This window comes from Apium graveolens, chromosome 9, assembly GCF_009905375.1.
Source record: "Apium graveolens cultivar Ventura chromosome 9, ASM990537v1, whole genome shotgun sequence".
NCBI classification, from domain to species: Eukaryota; Viridiplantae; Streptophyta; class Magnoliopsida; order Apiales; family Apiaceae; genus Apium; species Apium graveolens.
In genome coordinates, this window is record NC_133655.1 from 278082468 (window position 1) to 278103554 (window position 21087).

General features: G+C 31.3%; 1 protein-coding gene across 1 annotated transcript; it reads left to right on the plus strand.

Moving 5' to 3' along the window:
• The first annotated feature begins 8563 nt into the window (after positions 1 to 8563).
• On the plus strand, positions 8564 to 14715 carry LOC141682923 (potassium transporter 11-like). Its single transcript, XM_074487608.1, has 8 exons — positions 8564 to 9039; positions 9762 to 9987; positions 10696 to 10941; positions 11160 to 11210; positions 11347 to 11607; positions 11791 to 11958; positions 12248 to 12502; positions 13630 to 14715. Exons 1-8 carry the CDS (start codon positions 8917 to 8919, stop codon positions 14652 to 14654), a joined length of 2355 nt encoding a protein of 784 aa, XP_074343709.1. The 5' UTR covers positions 8564 to 8916; the 3' UTR covers positions 14655 to 14715.
• The last annotated feature ends 6372 nt before the right edge of the window (positions 14716 to 21087 follow it).

Below are 21087 nucleotides of genomic sequence, written 5' to 3' on the forward strand. Positions count from 1 at the left end.
GATACAGTTCTTGTCCTGATTCCAAAAAAAGAAAATGTGGAACGTATGACAGATTTACGGCCAATAGCTCTCTGCAATGTCCTTTACAAGATAATGGCCAAGGTGTTGGCTAACAGACTAAAGGAGATCCTTCCAGGTATAATTTCAGAACATCAATCTGCATTTGTCCCTGGTCGAAATATTTCAGACAATATTTTGGTGGCTTTCGATCTCTTACATTTCATGAAAAGAAAGAACAGAGGGCATGAAGGAGAAGTTGCTTTGAAATTAGACATCTCCAATGCGTATGACATAGTTGATTGGAAATTTCTTAAGAAGCACATGCTAGTAATGGGGTTTAATGAGTAATGGGTCAAATGGATTATGCTGTGTGTTTCATCAGTAAGCTACATGATTAACTTTAATTGGAAGGAGGTAGGTCCGATTTTCCCAAAATGAGGTTTAAGGCAAGGAGACCCCCTTTCTCCTTACATATTCCTATTTTGTATGGAGGAACTATCTCATAAAATGACATTAGCGGAGGAAGAGGGTCAAATCACAGGTTGTCAAGTAAATTCAGCAGCTCCTAGTGTTACTCACTTACTCTTTGCAGACGACAATTTCTTATTCTTCAAGGCCTCAGTGTAAGAAGCAGTAATAGTGAAAGACATTCTGAAAATATATGAGTTGGATTCGGGGCAAGCAGTTAACTTCCAGAAGTTAGGGATCTTTTTCTCAGCAAATGTGAGGAGAGATAAGCAAGAAGAAATCATGAATATCTTAGAGGTTACTAATTCTATCGAAGGAGGGAAATATCTGGGGTTGCCATCTCTAATTGAAAGATCTAGAAAAGCTGCGTTTAATTTTGTCAAGGAGAGAGTTTGGCGTAAAGTTCAGGATTGGCAGCACAAAAATATGTCAAAGGCAGGCAAAACGGTTATGGTGAAAAATGTGGCTCAATCAATCTTTGCGTTTAGCATGTCATGCTTCATGTTAGCTAAATCTCTCTGCTCCGAAATGGAGATAATGATGAATAGTTACTGGTGGGGGTCCAATGACAGCAACAATAAAGGCCTGAATTGGCATTCCTGGAGCAAAATGGCGACTGCTAAATGTAGGGGGGTCTTGGATTTCGTGATCTGCATGGGTTCAATGTTGCTCTTCTAGGCAAGCATATCTGGAACTTCTGTCAACATCCAAATTCTCTAGTGACTCGATTATTTCGAGCAAGTTACTTTCAGGATAAATACATTCTTCAGGCTGCAAAGGGTGTTGGAGCTAGTTTTATTTGACATGGTATTTGGGAGGCGAAGGAGAATCTGAATAAGGGATTTAGATGGATCCTTGGGGATGGTAAAAATATTGCAGCGTTTAGAGACCCTTGGCTGAAGGGTAAACCAGATTTCTGTGTAGAAGATGGGCCTCTGAATGGAATCAGAAATGAAAGTGTCAGTAATTAATTCCGTCATGGTGCAAAAGAATGGGACGTGCATAAGGTAGTGTAAGACTTTCATGATGATGACGTTCAACATGTTCTTCAGACAAGAATCCAACTGACAGGTGTTAAAGATAAAATAGATTGGCATAACTCAAGTACAGGACAATATACTGTAAAAACTGGCTACCAATTTTAGCTTTCACAGAACCATGATGCTTCATTTAGTTCGAATGATCGAGGCTGGAACTCTCTATGGAAACTACAGATTCCTCGTAAGGTTAGAACTTTCAACTGGAGATTTTGTAATAATAGTGTTCCAGTAAGAAATAGACTTCGAAGTCGAGGAGTAGATATTCCTATTATTTGCCCAATGTGCTCTAACGATGTCGAACATCTATTACATATCTTCTTTGACTGCCCTTTTGCTATGGAATATTGGCAGAAAGCGAGGTTAAATTATGTTATGCAAGAGGTGAAATATGCCCCTGACTGGTTACTAGAGAAAATGGCTACATGTAATACTGAGGAGAAAGAGAATGTTGCTATGATTCTATGGGGCATCTGGTTTGCAAGAAATCATAAAGTTTGGGAAGATAAAGTTATCAACCCAGCAACAGTAGTGGAGATCAGTATGAAACAGAAACGTGACTGGCAGGAAGCTTCAAAAGCTAAGCAAGCAAAAATTGCAGTAATGTATATAAAGCCAACAGAGGTCGTTGAGAACACCAGGGGTGGCATTAACCTAATTAGATGCTTCTCTGATCGTAGAAGAAATGTAGTTATAATCTGCAAAACCGTGTTTTCTAGTTTTCTATTTCTTTTTTGGAAAAATACTCAACAGGAATATATTTCCTATTATTCCAGTTTTCACATAAAAGTTTTTCAAAAAAATGGTGAAGTAAACAGGCCCTTAATCCTCCATGTTTGGGGAAAAAATAGGGACAACAAATTAATCTCATCTCGATGGATATTTATTGAAAACTCGAAATTTTGGATTGAACGAATTTGAAAATTTTGAATTTATATTTGAATATCAATAATATCGAGTCAACAGCTGATTCAAAATTAAATTCAAAACTAAAACCTGATAGAAATTTGAAACATAAATAATATATAACACTTACATATTTTATTATATAATAGTTTAGACTTAAGATATATACTTTATATATTTTTATTTTATTATTTGAATAGTAATAGATTAATGTTAACACTTATTTAGTATATTATAACTCATTTTTTATCTCAAATTTTATTATTTAAAATTTATTATATATATAATTAAAGAAAAGATTCATTTGTGATTGAATACTAAATATTATTTTATTAATATATTTTAGATTTTATTCATCATGTCAATTTGTGTAATGTAATGCGTTTGTTATATATTAGTTTAATCTTATTATTTTTAGTCATTATATAAAATTTAAAGGTGTTTAAATGACAATAATATTAATTTTTTTATATTATTCGTAATTTTGAATAGTAAAAAAAAAATCCTGACCAAATTAAAAACCTGACGAATTTAAATTTGAATAACCCGAAAGTATTAAGATTTAAATTTGAATTTTATAATACCCTATCCAAACCGTTATTGTTCCTTAAAAATATGTTAACTCTCCCCTTCCGAATAATATTAGTGAAATAAACATTAAAAGTTATTATAAAGTAATGCATTGTGGACCCTTTAAAAATGGGTACGAATACATAGTAAGATATACCAAACATATTTAATTCATTTTGTGATATATAGGTAACTATTTCAAGTGCTTCTAATATATATTAAATTGCAATGATAATCATGATTTTGTCAAAAATATTGATATATATTGGAACTAAAATTTTATACGGGCTCAGCTAACATCGGTTGGGAATAATTTTGATATGCATAGGACCTATAAAAACGAATATTTGGAATATATTGAGGTTTTGACGGGAACTTGAAATTCATAAGGTGGGATTTCATGTGTCGTGTGAACCTTGGGTGCTTACATGGAGTTTTTCATAGGGCCAGAATGGTCCTAAAATTTATAAAGTTTCAAGCAATTATTTTTGTATCCGATAATAAATAGAAAGAAGTATAAGATATCTTCTTCTTTTCTCTGTGGTTTTTTAGAATAAAAATATAAAATATGTGCCTGTAAAATTTATTTAATACATTTTTTTTTTACTTTTTTTCATTCGATCCTTCATTTATATTAAAATATGTGTCCATAAAAGGTTAATTTTTTGATACCCTATTCGTCAGCATAATAAGTTTGGTCTCAGTCACCTAATGATTGGCAAATGAATATGATTATAATAAATGCAAGTTATGTTTCAAGAGAAACTGGCATTGAGAGGTGATAGAAGTATGTCAATAATTAATCAGGCTCATAAGATACAAGATGCTCCTGCGTAACTCCGTATAGTTATTTGATAAGGCTTATATGTTCTAAAATAAAGGAGAATAAATTAATAATATCTTTAAGGAATGACTTTTAAAAGGAAACCGATTACTCTAAATGTAATAATTATTTATATTTACATGATGATTACTTGAATTACATGAATTCATAGATAATTATTATAATTTATGAGTTAATTGGATTTTAGGTGTCCGGCTATGCAGAAACACTTGAAATCCATCTCGGAAATAGTTGGGTGGGTTATGAAATCTGGTTTTGGCTTATCGTATAAGGATATGAGTCCAATGTTAGAGAACTAACGTTAATTCTTCTATATAGGGTATGTAGGTATTGAAAAGAGGTTCGGATTTTCACTTTCTATGCAAATTGACACATGTAACTATACTGTTCATTTTCCGAGTATTCTTGGACAAATCCAGGAGGACTTTCTCAACCATTAGTACATAATATTTTTGCTAATTCGGCTCAAACACTATACATTTTCAGCTACGATACTACAGCCGCACCACCATAATCACGATTATGACAACAGCTTCCGGTTCGGGAATAAAAAAATATTCAATTATTTTAGTACGATAGTCATCGGGTGTTATAACTAAATTTCTCTTAGGAACAATATACATGATATTTGAAAAATATGTTGATGAATGGGCTACGAAACATATTTGCATTTTTTTCTTGTTTAATAAAACCTAAAATTAATCGATATACTTATATAAAGGAGAAGGCCGAAACGTTTAGATGGCGTCTCTCAATTCGTCTCATTATATGTTTTTAATTTTCTTGATTTTTGAGTTAATAAATATTAAAAATTACAATTACCTTATATTCTACTAAATATATTATCATCATTCGTAATATTTTCCTAAAATTTCTACAAAGTATTTCATTAAAATTTTTGAAATTAGTTTACTATCATAATATTCTCCTAAAAGTTCTTCTTTTTATTTAAAATAACTTACTATATTGATATTTTTTTAAATTTATTTTAAATAACATTTTCCTCTTTCTCCTAAAATTAAACTAATATATAATATTTTTCTAAAAATTTTCTTTTTAATTTCTAACCTATAAAATACTACAAAGACAAGTATTTATAAATATGTTTTTTCAATATTTTTTAAATCATTATATCATCATATTATATACTTAAGTAAATGAGAAGTCGAGGGCGGCGATGTGGCGGTTCTAATATCGTTTCAATCTATTTTTGCAATTTTTTCAAATATTTATAAAACTAAATAAAAAATATTACATTGATTATTGACTAATGCATAATATAATTTTTGGATAATCTGTGGATAAAGAGAGAGCGGCTCATTAGAATAAAAATATTTAACGAGACAATGACTTTTTAAATATTTTGATTTTATTTATTTATTATTCATAATTTCTGAATAACCAATATCATATAAAAATATAAAAAAGAAAAAAGATGAACATTGTTTTAGAAGTATGTGGCGAAAGAAATACGTTGCGAAACGCGACTTACTAAATTAATAAATATAAATTTAATAAGAAAAACCTGCGTTCCATGTGTAAAAGATATTTAAAATTCACACCTACTTTAAGTACATATACTAAAGTATATTAAACACCGGAGCCGTGTATTTTCAGTGTGCAGTCTAGGGTGTCTTTATTATTCATCTTGTTACCTTCAATAACATGTAAGAACATGTTGAATCTAATCGCTGCAGAAATGCTATAGAAAATACAATTATCTTTGTCATATTACTAACATCATGTTCGTTTCTAAACAGTTATCTAATCTGATACGACAAAAAAGAAGATCCGATCTATAAACGAACCCACGGGTACATACTCTCACACTAATTAATCCCCTGCCCTATAATTTCACACTAATTAATCCCTCGTTCTTTTTTTTTTATCAAATTTATAGCAGATTTCATTAATAACATGAAACCCCCAATTAGTTGCATGATCAATTGGGGGTTTCATGAACTCCCAATTGATCATTCAACCAGATTGAAAAATAAATAGACGAACTAAATAATTAACCTATTTATTTCCGGATTGTTTAACTGATTGAATAAAAATATTCTGAAAATTAAAAATGAAGATAATAGTTTCTCAAGCGATCCAGCCTGCATTTCCACCGAAAACAGTACTTTCACAATTGACCCTCACATTAATTACATGGATAGTACAATGTTCAGAGGACTCGATTGCAAAAACTGAGAGGGCCCTCGTGTTATGAACAAAAATATTTTGTGAGAGGTGAACACATGCGATTTTCACTACCATTTCAAAAGCACCCCAGCTATCTACCTGCCGGACATCAACTATAAACCTGCCGAAAGTGTTGTTGATGCGAGATATCCAGATCTCCCAATACACTATGAAATCCATTTTAACACATTGCATAAAACGAGACACATGGCACAAAGCGAGACAATCAAACACATAAATAACAATTCAATTAAACGAAACGAAAAAAAACCAAAATTTTGAACAAAATCCGATATTTATTGAAAGAAAGTTAAAAACAAATGGAAAAAATGTTGTATGGATGAAAATAGAGGATGAAGATAGAGTTGAAGATGGGTAGAAAGGGTGAAGAAGGAGGTGTGATGAATTATATCAATATATAATTATATAAAATGAGTGTTATAGAGAAAGATATTGGACTTGAGTGTGTAGTAAATTTTTATATTATAAAATTTTAAGTATATAATTGAGAGAGACCTTCAAAATAAAAGTGTATGGAAATGATGAGAGAAAGTATTATTTAGTATTCCCTGTGTTCAGATTATTTGTTTAGGTTTATGAGAAATTTTTTGGCATTGTGAATATAAAGTATAATTTGAGACTTGTTTTTAAATTTTTAGTCTTCTGAATAAAAAGTAATATTTTATTTTTATTTAAAAATATAAAATTATAAATATAAGTTACATAACTATATTATACATATTTTAAAACGAGTGTCGAATACTCATGTTAATCAATAAATGTGATGGAATAAATAATTATATACTCCCTTAGCCCCACTAGTTAGTATAAATTGGGGAATGATTGCTCATCACAGACATTTTAAGGCTCAGTTCCGCAAAGAGTTTTTAATTTTTTTTCTTCTGAATAAAAAATTGTTGTCTAAAGTTTATTAAAAAAAGAAAAATTCAAAAATAAATTATAAAAATATAATTTTTATTCAATTTAAAATATGTGTCGAGTATTGATTTTTTTTTGTATACAATTGAATATGACATAAAGAGTAGTAATTAACACCAAAATAAAAGAAACGAGATTTATATAGTAAATATATGAAATACAGTTAAACCTCTTTAAAGTAATATGATCGGGACCAAGAAAAAAAATATTATTTTAGCGAGTTTATTACTTTTCCGAGAGTAAAATTACATTTTATCCATTATATTGGTACCGGAAAAAATATTATTTTAACAAAATTATTAGTATATCAATTATTATTTAATCGAAGTTTAACTATAAATATAAAGACGTGGGCGATCAAATCTTATTTGAACACTAGGTACCGCACTTTGTGTCGACAATTTACAAAACTTTTCCCTCCTAAATTATGATCCTCCATTATTTCATCCAACGGTATAAAAACTATTTGCTGCTTAAGATTTACTTAACAAATTATTGTTAAGTACGTGATGATAAATACTCCTTTTCTTAATAATCAAGCTTAAATATCTTATAATTTGAGTATTTATTCTTACAATGACTTAAATATTTTATAATTTGAATTTTTATTTTCAGAAATTTCGTAGTGAGCAATAATTAAAACTAAAATCTGAGACGATAAGAAACAAATTTTAACCGTAATCATTTTTTAATTTGAAGATAGAACTCTCCTAAACTCGAGTGATGTAGGAGCATATTCTTAGAATATTTAATTCTAACGACCCGCCAGTATAATCAAAACGTGTCGTCAAGTTTTTTCACTAACAAACAATTCAATATTATTGCTACCCCACCCTATATTTAGCTTAAGAACGTATCAACACTTCAAAATTTTCTTTTTATACAATTTAACTCTATATATATGGTACTTGGAATATCATATAATTTTTTTAAGTCCAAAACGTCCTTCTTATTTTATTAGAAATCCTAAATGGATAACTGATAATATAAAATCTTCAATAGAAGTTTTCGTTAAAACAAAATTAGATATTTAAAAAATACTAAATATTATCCCAATTTAATAGATGTAAGGAAATAAAATCAGAAAAATAGTTTAAAAATCGTAAAGAAAAATATTTTTGTATTTCATTCCTGGTTATAAATTTCAAAAATCAGGATTATTCAATTTAGATACCGATTTACGATTTATTAAATAATTTTTTTAAATATCAAATAATCTATCAAAAATATATAAAATCGAGTAATTTTTTTAAACGATCTTAAACAATTTATCGAAAATTGATTTTTTCACATTTATTCTATAGTTAATAGAAATGTCGACACATCGGTGCACAAGCAATATTTTAAATTTAAGGGAGTATCTAAAGCTGTGTGCTTGATTGCAAAACCCCCATTTATTATCATTTCTCCATTACATACAATGATACAAGTATAGTGTAAGTATAAATTTCTCTATTTCTGTCTTCAAAACTCATAAAGTTTGTTCCTTTTGTTTCATAACTATAGAATTCTATAATTTTACACCAAGAATGGGAGTTGGGTTTGATTCATGAATAGTCTTTTTCCAGGTTGTTATTAAAATTTGACCATTTTATGATGTTAGGCCTATGAAATTTTCATCTGGGCTGTATATAAAATATATATATATTTGTTATTATGTGGCTGCACTTGATTGAGTAGTAATGACCCCACCAAGTGATAATATCAAAATTGAGCCCGTCTCTTTGTTTTGTTTTGTTTTCTTCTTGTGGGATAAGTACTGATTTCTTATGACATATTTGTGTGTCTAGAGGTTCTTGATTTTGTGTTGAATTGTGGAAATTTGAGGCCTTTTTGTGTTCAAAGTTGAGTTTTTGAGTGGTTCTTGATTTTGGGTTGAATTGTGGGAATTGAGGCTTTTTTGGGTTGGAGTTGGGGTTGTTGATTTTGGGTTGTGATTTGTGTATGAGTTGGTGAGTTTGAATGGCAAGTGGAGAAGATAGTGGTGAGAATGGAACTAAAGGGAGTATGTGGGATTTGGAGCAGAAGCTTGATCAGCCTATGGATGAGGAGGCTGGAAGAATTAAGAATATGTATAGAGAGAAAGTAAGCTGTGACTCTCTCTCTCTGCAATCTCTCTCTCTCTCTCTCTCTCTCTCTCTCTCTCTCTCTCTCTCTCTCTCTCTCTCTCTCCCCCTCCCTCCCTCCCTCCCTCTCTCTCTCTCTCTCTCTCTCTCTCTCTCTCTCTCTCTCTCTCTCCCCCTCCCTCCTCCCCCCATGTGTATTGAGTTATCTCTTGCTGTACTTCTTGATCTTGCTTCTGGCAAAGCCACTACTTTGCTACTTGCTGGTCTTTTTTGACAGGGCAACTGTGAATGTAACATGTAAAGGGTTGGTTTTTTTGATCAAGTATTTAGTGTTGTGGCATTAATGATTAGATGTAGGTTCTGAATAATGGTGGCTGTCATCTTTTTTTTTTTCAGATTTCCTCTTTGCCTGTGCTGTCCAGGTTTGAATTGAATTTCTTGTTTGAGGCTCTAATTTATCGATGTTTATCGAGTGAATAAATGATATACCAATATACAATCTAGGGACCATGTTATCATTGTTGTCTTGGTTGATTTTCGTGTATTTTCTTTTTTCTTGCTTAGTTTTGTATTTCACTGTTAGTCTGTAATATTCATTATTCCCCGACATTATGGGCTATTTGACTGTGTCTTTATGATATGCGAAATGAAGAATTTGTTTTCTGTATGCGCGCCTGATTTGGCATAAAGGTTTAGTGATCACTCGTCAGAATCTTATTTTTTTGATCTTTTTGAATGCAGAAATTTTCGGCTATATTGCTTTTGCGACTTGCATTCCAGAGTCTTGGAGTGGTTTATGGGGACTTGGGAACGTCTCCCTTATATGTGTTTTACAATACTTTTCCTGACGGAATCAATGACACTGAGGAGGTTATCGGAGCACTGTCATTAATTATATACTCCCTCACACTCATCCCACTGTTGAAGTATGTATTCATTGTGTGCCGAGCGAATGACAATGGCCAAGGTACCGATTTTAAATAGCAGAACCTATTGATACTTTATTGCTTGCGAAGAATTTGATATACAAATGAATAGCAGAACCAAAAGTAAAACTGATGTATTCGCCTTTTGCCTTGATTGAGCTAGGATACCTGGAAGAGCAAAAGGTTTTTAGACTGTTATCTCCTATGTCGCTTAACCTTTGTGCTGATTTATTATGCTATGCAAATATTAAATCCCCCTCTCCTTCCCAACACCACGAAAGAAGAAAAAAAGAGAATTTTTTTTCTTTCTGGAAATTGCTAAAAGGTTCTTGTCATCATCTGCCAGTGCAGTGAGCACTGCCTCATGTTTCTAGATATTTGAGTGGAAGATTATGCTGGTTTGATAAGAAAACACAAGTGTTTGCCTTTTTCTTCAGTATGTTATATTTATTGCTGACGAGCTTGTGCTAAACGAACTAGACAAAGAACATACTGCATACTGAAGAGATTATAAGCAATTTAAATATTGAGTGTCAGGAAAAAAGCATAGTTTCTCCAATCACAAATCATTAAATTTCACAACATTATCTTTAGGAGTTGAGAGTAATAAATTTATGGGGTGGGAGGACTTTCATTGTACCAACAAAAAAAGTCAAGTGCTTTCACCTAAACCCACTTTCCAACTAGTTGTCCCCTATTAATTTCGTTAATTAGACATTTTACCGTCAGATTGATTCTTCGTTGTGCAGGTGGCACTTTTGCTCTTTACTCATTGCTCCGTCGGCATGCAAAAGTTAATACAGTTCCAAACCAACATCGGACTGATGAGGAGTTGACAACTTATAGTCGTAGCATTTTTCATGAAAATTCATTTGCTGCAAAAACCAAGAAATGGTTGGAAGCGAATGGATTCAGAAGAAATAGTCTTCTTATGCTTGTCCTTGTTGGAACTTGCATGGTGATTGGTGATGGGATTCTTACTCCCGCTATTTCAGGTATGTATTTTCTTTAATTTTCTTTATCTGCGTTTTGGAAAGAGAGATCTTTATGCTTTAGAGCTATTTAATAATCTTAATAAATATACCTTCTAAATTTTGTCTACTTCCAGTCTTGTAATTTCTATTAATTTGTAGCTTGAATTTTTAGTGTCTAAGTATAGTTACATTATTCAGTTCTACTATAATATGCTCATAAAATGTTCAACTTCTCTCAGTTCTTTCAGCTTCTGGAGGAATCAAGGTGGACCATCCGAAGATGAGTAATGGTACCAATGCCAAACATATAAATCTATATTTACAAATTTTACTCCCACTAGAACTTTATTTTCCCACCCAAGTGTGTTAAAAATTGCTAGCCTCATTCCATTAGAGCAACGGATTATCTTCTTGTGTTAATTGCAGATGTGGTTGTCATTGTAGCTGTTATCATACTAGTTGGTTTGTTTAGCATGCAACATTATGGGACAGATAAAGTTGGGTTTATATTTGCCCCAATTGTATTGCTCTGGTTTATTATGATTGGAGGCATTGGAATGTTCAATATACTGAAATATGACACGAAAATTGTGAGAGCCATCTCCCCTGTTTACATATATCATTACTTTAGAAGAGGTGGAAAACGTTCTTGGACCTCTCTCGGAGGGATCATGCTTAGCATCACAGGTGTTTTTCTTGCTTACTAAAATTTTTATTTAGTGTTGTTGCTCTTATTAACATAGAAATCTGATAGATATTCTTTCCCAAGCTGTATGATAAGAAATAGATCACAGATTCAGATGTGTGTTTGTGTGTGTGCGTGTGTGTATATTGAAGCTGATGATATCATAATGGATTCTTCCTATGCAGGGACGGAGGCGCTTTTTGCCGACTTGGCCCACTTTCCAGTTTCAGCTATACAACTTGCTTTCACAGTAGTTGTTTTTCCTTGTCTTTTATTAGCGTATTCTGGCCAAGCAGCCTACCTCATGAAGAACAAGGAACATGTACAAGATGCATTCTATCGTTCCATTCCAGGTTCATTATGATGTTCATTTTCATAATATTTATTCATACGTGAATTTTCTGAATGTGATCTTTCTGAATGTGGTATAGACTGATCATAATAATGTCTGTTGACAATACGATTCAGAAGTAAATTTACATAATGCATAAGTTTTCCAACTAACCACAGTTTACTGTTAATTTTTTTGACCTAATTAAACAATTAAACAAGTATCCATCATATCGATAAAACTCTTGATTATTAAATTGAGCAAATCGGACCATATCTATGATGAATCTGACAGAAATTCTGAATATGCAGGCACCATGTACTGGCCTATGTTTATTGTTGCTACTTTAGCTGCTATCGTTGCAAGTCAGGCAACCATCTCGGCTACTTTCTCAATAGTCAAGCAGGCCCTTGCACTTGGCTGTTTCCCCAGAGTCAAGGTTGTACATACATCAAAGAAATTTCTTGGGCAAATATATATTCCAGATATTAATTGGATCCTTATGCTTCTTTGCATTGCTGTTACTGCTGGATTTCGAAATCAAAGTCAAATTGGTAATGCCTACGGTGAGTGCATCTGTTCCTTATCTAGCCTAATGTATATAATATGTTTCTTTTCATCTTAATGATCTACTCTTGATAAGTCTAGAATTTTGGTTCTCTAGATGTCCTCAATAACTAAACTCCAACCGTTTTGTAACCCAACAAATCCAACCCTTCACTCTAAATATTTATCCCGAACATGGTTTTCAGATTTTTGATCCTTCCCACCCCAACCTAAACCCTCCCAACTCTCGATCCAAATAAGCCCTTTAGTATATAAATAATCGCAATATACATGTATATACATTATTAGTTCCTACGTATATTTTGTGTTGTTATTTGTTTGTCCCTTTTATCAGAAACAATTTTGTACCTTCTTGGATTCTGATTATTGCTTTTGTCGGTTGAATTGGTGCTTCAAGTTGGTTGAATTTGTGCTTTAAGCCGGTTGAATTGGGTTGTACACATTTAATTATTTCTCTTGGATGCAACGTTTCGAACTTCTTCTTTAAAAACAATTGCTACACTCACATAATAGGGTTAAATATCAAAGTGGTCATTCAACTGAAGGTCATATATCGGTTTAATCATCAAACTTAACGGGGTATCATTTGGATCACTAAAGTAATAATAAATATCAAATAGATAACTCAAAATATGTGCTCGAGAATTAAATTTTATTTTATGGAGTTCTAAACATTTTTTTTAAATCTTATTACAACCAAATGAAAAGTTATGAATTCATAGTATTTTAGATGACTTTTTGAGATTTTTAAAAATTTATCTACTAATTATTTTTATTTAAATAAAGCAAATGACTACAAAATTAAAAATAAATAGTAGATAAATTTTAAAAAATCTTATAATATTATAGAAAATACTAGAATTCATACATTTTCATTTGGTTGTAATAGGATTCGAGAAAAATATATAGAACTCCATAAAATAAATTTTAATTTTCGAGCACATATTTTGAGGTATATTTATGATATTTTTTATGAATTTAGTGATTCAAATGATACCCCGTTAACTTTGATGATTAAACTGATATATGGCGTTCAGTTGAGTGATAACTTTGATATTTAACCCTCACATAATATATTTCTACCAACAACTAATAATGTCTTGATTCATATCTGCTTTGTGAACAGGGACGGCAGTTGTTATAGTCATGCTGGCCACCACGTTGCTCATGACTTTAATCATGCTATTAGTATGGCGCTGCCACTGGATTATAGTCCTGATTTTCACAGTTTTGTCCCTACTGGTGGAGTGTACCTACTTCTCAGCTGTACTTTTCAAGGTTGATCAGGGTGGTTGGGTTCCGCTTGTTATTGCAGCGGCCTTTCTCGTAGTCATGTATATCTGGCATTATGGTACTGTGAAACGTTATGAATTCGAGATGCACAGTAAGGTCTCCTTGGGATGGATCCTTGGCCTCGGCCCCAGTTTAGGACTGGTCCGTGTCCCTGGGGTGGGACTTGTGTACACAGAGTTGGCAAGTGGGGTACCTCGTATTTTTTCACATTTCATCACGAACTTGCCCGCTATTCATTCTGTAGTTGTTTTTGTCTGTGTGAAATACCTCCCAGTTTACACAGTACCTGAAGATGAAAGGTTTCTTGTTAAACGCATTGGACCCAAAAATTTTCACATGTTTCGCTGTGTCGCAAGATATGGCTACAAAGACCTGCACAAGAAAGATGATGATTTTGAGAAAAAGCTCTTTGATAACCTCTTTATGTTTGTTCGGCTAGAGTCTATGATGGAAGGATGTTCTGATTCTGAAGAGTATAGCTTATATGGCCAACAAACCCAGCAGTCAAGAGACATGATGTTGGAAGATAATACGAATATGTCCTATGTTGACTCCACAATTTCTACAATGGACTCCATTGTTCCAGCCAATGCAAATCACACTGGCATGTCATCGGGACAAGTGAGCAGTCATACAGAAGTCGATGAAACAGAGTTTCTCACTGCATGTAGAGATGCTGGGGTCGTCCACATACTCGGAAACACTGTGATAAGAGCAAGGAGGGATGCCAGGTTCCATAAAAAGATAGCTATAGACTACATATATGCCTTCTTAAGGAAGATATGTAGGGAGAATAGTGTAATATTTAATGTTCCCCATGAGAGTCTGTTGAATGTTGGACAGATTTTTTATGTTTAAAGTTAACTGTTGGTAAATTAGAACTATCTGATCCCTGCAAGATCAGAGTTTTTTCTCTCTATATATACACATATTGCAATCCTATAGTTTGTTAGGCATTACATAAATTTAGGTGCCAATACAATATGCACCTCTACCTCTCCTTAGGACTCAAATCATCCGCCTCTTGTTTTGTTAAATGAGCAAGGAATTATGGTCCTTCTGTCCTCTTGCATCTTTTCTGGACACACTTTTATTTCAATTTTCCTAAATCCTTTCGATATGGAAGAATCCATTTGGAATTATCGAAGCATGCATGAAGAACGAGGAAAAATGAAATTTATGTGCGTTTTACTGGGGCATTTGGACCTTATTTGAGTAGTTTACGAGGAAAAATGAAATTTATGTGCGTTTTCGGAGAAGTTAGAATGTGATAATTTTTAAGACAAAAAATTTATTTCTAGAGATAGTTCTGATTACACCACCGTGTACATAGGATTATGCTTTACAAAAACTGCAAATTTGTGAGACATGTCCATTACCCTAATTGAACCTTCTCTAAAACTGTTGATGGCATTCATAATCTACAACCAAAAGAGTTAATGCGGCATAAAAAGTGAACTCAAATCATCTCCCTTTTGTTAATCTGAGCAGAAGAAGTATGACATTTTTTGTTTTCTGGAATTTTGTTAACATGAAGAATTTATGAACAGAAGAGTTGTTGCGCGAGAAAGGGAAGTGTTGTTACCTCGAGATGGGCAATATCGATGATTTGAAGATGATATCGGGGTCGCTACAGATTTGATGTACAGAGAAACAGAGCTGTAATGGCTTGATCTTGCAGTGTTCAACCTCCCTGCTTTGGGGTTTATATATCTGGTAAGAAGTCCTGCTCAGTCGAAAACTTTCGGATCAATTTCTGATCAGAGCATATGTTTTAGTTTATTTGGAAAAGTTTAGCACTTGACTCAGACAAGCGGAGCATGCATATACTATTTTTGAATGATGATGATTCAGAATACCAGAAGGATTTAAAAATTTGGTAGAGAAAAGAAGTTCAGAAACGAGCTAGGATTCCTTTTATTAATCGAATCATGTTTTTATTCCATTATCAACATCTATATATAGACCGATCCACACCCAAAACTAACATCTGAGACTCTTCTACTTGTTATCTGAAGTAACCACTTTGAAACAAAATCATGAAGAGATCAACCACCATTGCTGATCTGCATGAAAAATTTCTTGATATTTTACGCTTTCTTCCACCAAAATCCATTATCAGATGCAGCTGCGTATGCAAAGACTGGGCCAATTTAATCTATCAACCCTATTTTCCACACGAATACTTCTTGAAACGAAAACCTCCTCTCCAAGTAATGCTCAAAAGAAACAACGGTGTTGAGGTGGCGCAGCATGATGCAGATAGAGTCAGTAATCCTTCTGAAGTTTCGGTACCCAAAAAGGTGATTTATGATATCGACCTAAGACAAGTTTTTGGCATATCGTCTATAGTCTTCTTGGATATGTTTCAGTGTCAGGATACTGGTTGGATACTAGCTTTTAGCCGTCGATGGTCTTCGAGTGATCCTGAAATTTACAAATTATTCGAATCGTGGTACCACATGTATAATCCTATAACCGGCCAACACATAGCTGTACAAAAAGCTATGATGAATGATGATGGTAATGTAGCTTCGGAGACAGGTGCATTGATCTGGGCTCAAAAAACCAATCAGTTGAAGTTGTTGGTGTTTCATCCTAAGCACATAACTGGACCAGTAGAAGCATATGTGCAAACAATTGGGACCAGCACGTGGAAGAGTATCGGAGAACTACCACAGTATTCGGGACAGGACCAGCCGGTGTTAGTGAACGGAATGTGTCATTGGCTCAACAGCTGCAACGCAGTCATACATGCTTTTGATGCAGAAGAAGAGAAGTTTCAGGTGATTGAAACGCCATCCTGCTTTAAGAACTGCTGTTGGTCATATTTTAAATCATTAGACGGTTGTCTTTGCCTTGAGTTAACTATCAGAGATGATGTGCGTGAGATTTGGGTGATGAAGAAGTATGGCATTCAAGATTCATGGTCTAAGATTTAAGATTCATCTTTGATTTGGTTTTAGTTGTTTAAGGAAGCACAGACAGTTATGGATATGTACTAGTTTGTTTTATCGAGTCATTAGGTTTTGTCAATTCTAATTTTTGTTGGAATAAATTTTATTTAAATAATTGTCTTCTTTTACATGTTTTTTAAGATTTTTTTACTTAATCAATCAAAACCATTAATAAACATTATTATTTTCTTGTGATGATTTATAACACGAAAACGATTTAATAATTTGGTAAAGAAACAATAAATTTTCAAACTTCCCTTTTTCTAAATATACAACTTTACTAACTTCGCTCCTATAAATATAATCCTTTCCCCAAGAAATATGGTCACCAAAATAATGTCACATTATATATAGACCGATTCATGCCCGGAGGCTTTATTCTTATTATTCATCATGAACAAATTCAACTTAAAAAAGGCAACCACCATCACTGATCTGCATAAAAATAATGTTCTTGATATATTATGTTTTCTTCTAGCAAAATCCATCATCAGAAACAGCTGTGTAAAAATTGGGCCAATTATTAATTTCCCAATTATACTTTTCGAGAGGAAAGGCTCATTTTCAACCGTTGCTCGAAAAAAACAATACAATAGTATAATGCTGGCTCAACTTGATGAATCTTTGTCCACGTACAATCAGTAATGATATCATATTATTGAATAATTTCAATATTATAATAATTTTTTTATTAAAGTATTTTTTTTATTATATTTGGTTGTTGGCTATATAAGTCTCATTTCCATTGTAATTGAGAACAAATTATATTATAATAAAACTCTTTTTTTCTCTCTTCCCTCTATACTTCATCATGATATTAAGAACTATGATTCGATCAGGGATATGTTGATGATGAGTTATATCGGGCTGGATTTCATATGTTGAGTTTAAAACATGTGTTATAATTATTGTTTCGTTTTGTATTCTTATTCAAATCGATTATTTTTTTTTTCTTGGATGATTTTGAGTTTAAATCATGATTATTCTTTTTTTTTTCTTCGATTTGGTTGGATTTCTCATGCGTACTTGATTTTGGTTGAAAAATTTTTTTCTGATGATTTTGGTTGGGACTTTCAAACAACTTTTCAGCTGATTTTGGTTGAAACACTCATATAATTTTTCTGGTGATTTTGGTTGGAACTCTGATATACACCCTTAGTATGCTTTGATGATATTGGCTCCTTCATAATATTATTTTTCTTTCTTTTTTTCTCTCATCTTCTTTTCCTTTTCTCGTGTTGATTATAGGGTAGCCCTAGACACATTTGTGCCTAGAAACTAGACCAATTCCCGAGAAGTAAGTTTGAAAATATACTAAACGGCCCGCAAGGGTTGGCTCAGTTAGTTAAAGGGGATAACTATCCTCTTGGTCACATGTTTGAATTCTACGGGAGGAGAATTTATGATTATGTCTGAGTCAGAGTCTGTCGCTTAAATGCGGTTTAACTTGGTTCACGTGGTTTGCAGGCTATTGTGTGAGCCCATAAGATTTATCCAATGCGCACCCGAACGGTAACGGCTGCGGGTTAGCTACGATAAAAAAATATTAAACGTACAATACATGAATCAACACAATTTAAGCCATTGTCCTTTTAGTATATTTACGTCATTGCCATTATCTGATGTATTCTGAAATAATTAAAAATCATATATATTTACGTAATTGCACACAAAAAACTACACCTCAACATCCGTAAATGCACTTTTTATAACTATTTTGAATCTATTTCTATCATGTTAAACTAAGTTTTATTTACAGATTTTGGTATAATTTTTTTTTATTTTACCTTTTTTATTTTGAATATGTAACCTAATTATTTCTCTACCTAAAATTTGGGAATTTGGAAAGAAAACATAATTTTTAATAATTAAATAAGAGAAATTCTAGAAAAAAAGTTAAAATTTTAATTATATTAAGTCTTTAAAATTTTGTGTAAATTTAATTTAATAATTAAAGGTGATTATTCTTAAAAATAAGTGTTCCAACTATTTCTCTTGGCATCTATAATACTTTATAAACTCTTTCTCCCCGACAAATTCAAATTGTTTTATAAAAATCATCTTTCCTATAAAAATGATATGGAGTATTTCGGGCGATTTAGAGAATTATTGATCAGCCATGATACCGTGAAAATCGGTTTGAACGATTTTGATTTGAAAAAAAAGACAGTTATGACTTACACTAAAAATTCAACCTATACACATATAAACTCTAACAACACCACAAATTTCTTATACGCTATTTATAAAAAAAAACTGCAAAAAAATAATCTAAGAAATCAAATATGCTAATGTATTTAACCTGATGTGCGAATAATAGCTTTATATAAAATTATAGACATAGTCAAATAGTAAGAGAATTTGATTATAATTTTATTTATGATCAATTAGTTATATAATTTGATAAGTTTTATAATTCTTACAGCTTTTGTCTTTTATAAGTACCTAAAATACAGAGAAAGTTTAATTTTTAAAATTTATAAAAAATAGAGAAGTTCAAGAAAAATAGATAAATAAGATACATATTAGAGCTCAATGAGGTTTACTTTATATATATATATAGAATCTCATCACAAATTGTAAAATTTTATTGTAAAAAATATAAATTTCGATACTAATCTAGAATAATAAATATAATAAAAAATTTAACAATTGAAATTTGATAAAATTACTTGATTTTAAATTTGATTATACAGTGGAATAATGTTTAATAAGTGTGATTCTACTGTGATTCTGCTATAGAATCAATTTAAACTTTTTTAATAATTTCAATGATTTTTTAAATTAAAAATTGTGTAATTTTGATTTTTAACTTGATAATTAAAATTTATAACAATATATGATAAAAAATAAAATAAATTATATATATATATTATATTTTTTAAATAATGGTTCTTCACGATTCTATATATAAGAGGGTACTCCATGAAGTTTTACTATATATATATATATATATAGGCACATGAACAAATAAAAACTAAAATTAAAATAGAAATTAGAAACTAATCTAAGCCATTAGATTAATATAATCTAATGGTCCCCTAAAAGCACCACACCCAACTAATGTGCACTCTCCCACACCCAATTTTCAGTTTTTTCCCTCCGTTTTTAATTTGATTTTTCCCGTCAAACCGTAATTTTTTTAAAATCCGATTTCACTGTATTATTCTACATCTCTCGATGATCGATTTGCATACCATATATGATATATTTCGAAGTATTTTTTTTAAAAAAATATTTATTTATAGTTTCCATTCTAAAACTGGTTTCTATTAGAGCAGCCCCTATATATATCCATAATACTCCTTCATATAATAGGTTTGAATTTAAATTTTAAATAGGAATTTAAGATTTAAATTAGATGAATAAAGGTAAAATGGGTTTAAATGAATAAGATTGACTTCTAAAGATTTATTATCTTCAGTATTAATTCGAATATATATACTCCGTTATATAATAGGTCTGAACTTCAAATTTAAATAGGAAATTACGATTTAAGTTAGATGAGAAAAAAGTAAAATTTGTTTAAATATATTCTAAATAGGATTGACTTCTAAATATTTATTATCTTTCCTATTAATTTAATTAAACAAATTCTAAATAAGACTGACTTCTAAATATTTATTATCTTGCCTATAAATTTGAATGTAATTTTTTGTTTAACTTTAATTTAATAATCAAATGTGGTTATTCTTTAAAATAAGTGTTCCGTCTCTTTTTCTTGGCATATATAATACTTAATAAACTTTTTCTTCCCCACAAATTCAAATTGTAATATATAAATTACCTTTTCTATAAAAATGATATGCAGTATTTCGTGCAGTTTAGAGAATTCTTAGTGTAAAAATTGGGTTGCACGGTTTTGATTACAAACAAAGACAATGATAAATTACATTATAATATTCAACTTATATATTCAACTTATATACATATAAAACTCTAACAAACCCACTGAATTCATGTACAATATTCATAAAAAAATTACAAAAAAATAATTACGAAAATCAAATATGCTAATGTATTTAACTTGAATAGTGAGGTAGTTCCAGGATTTGATTAGATTTTTATTCTATGATCAATTACTTATAGAATTTGATAAGATTTATAATTTTTACAGCACTTGTCTTTTATATTTTTAAGTACCTAAAAATTAGAGAAAATTTTATTTTTAAAATTTAAAAATTATAGAAACTCAAGAAAAAAGATAAATATGATTTATATTAGAGTTCACTAAGATTTACTTTATATATATCAAGAATACTCTTTTATATAACAAGTTTTAACTTCCAATTTTAAATAGGTATTTACAATTTAAATTAGTTGAGAAAAAGGTA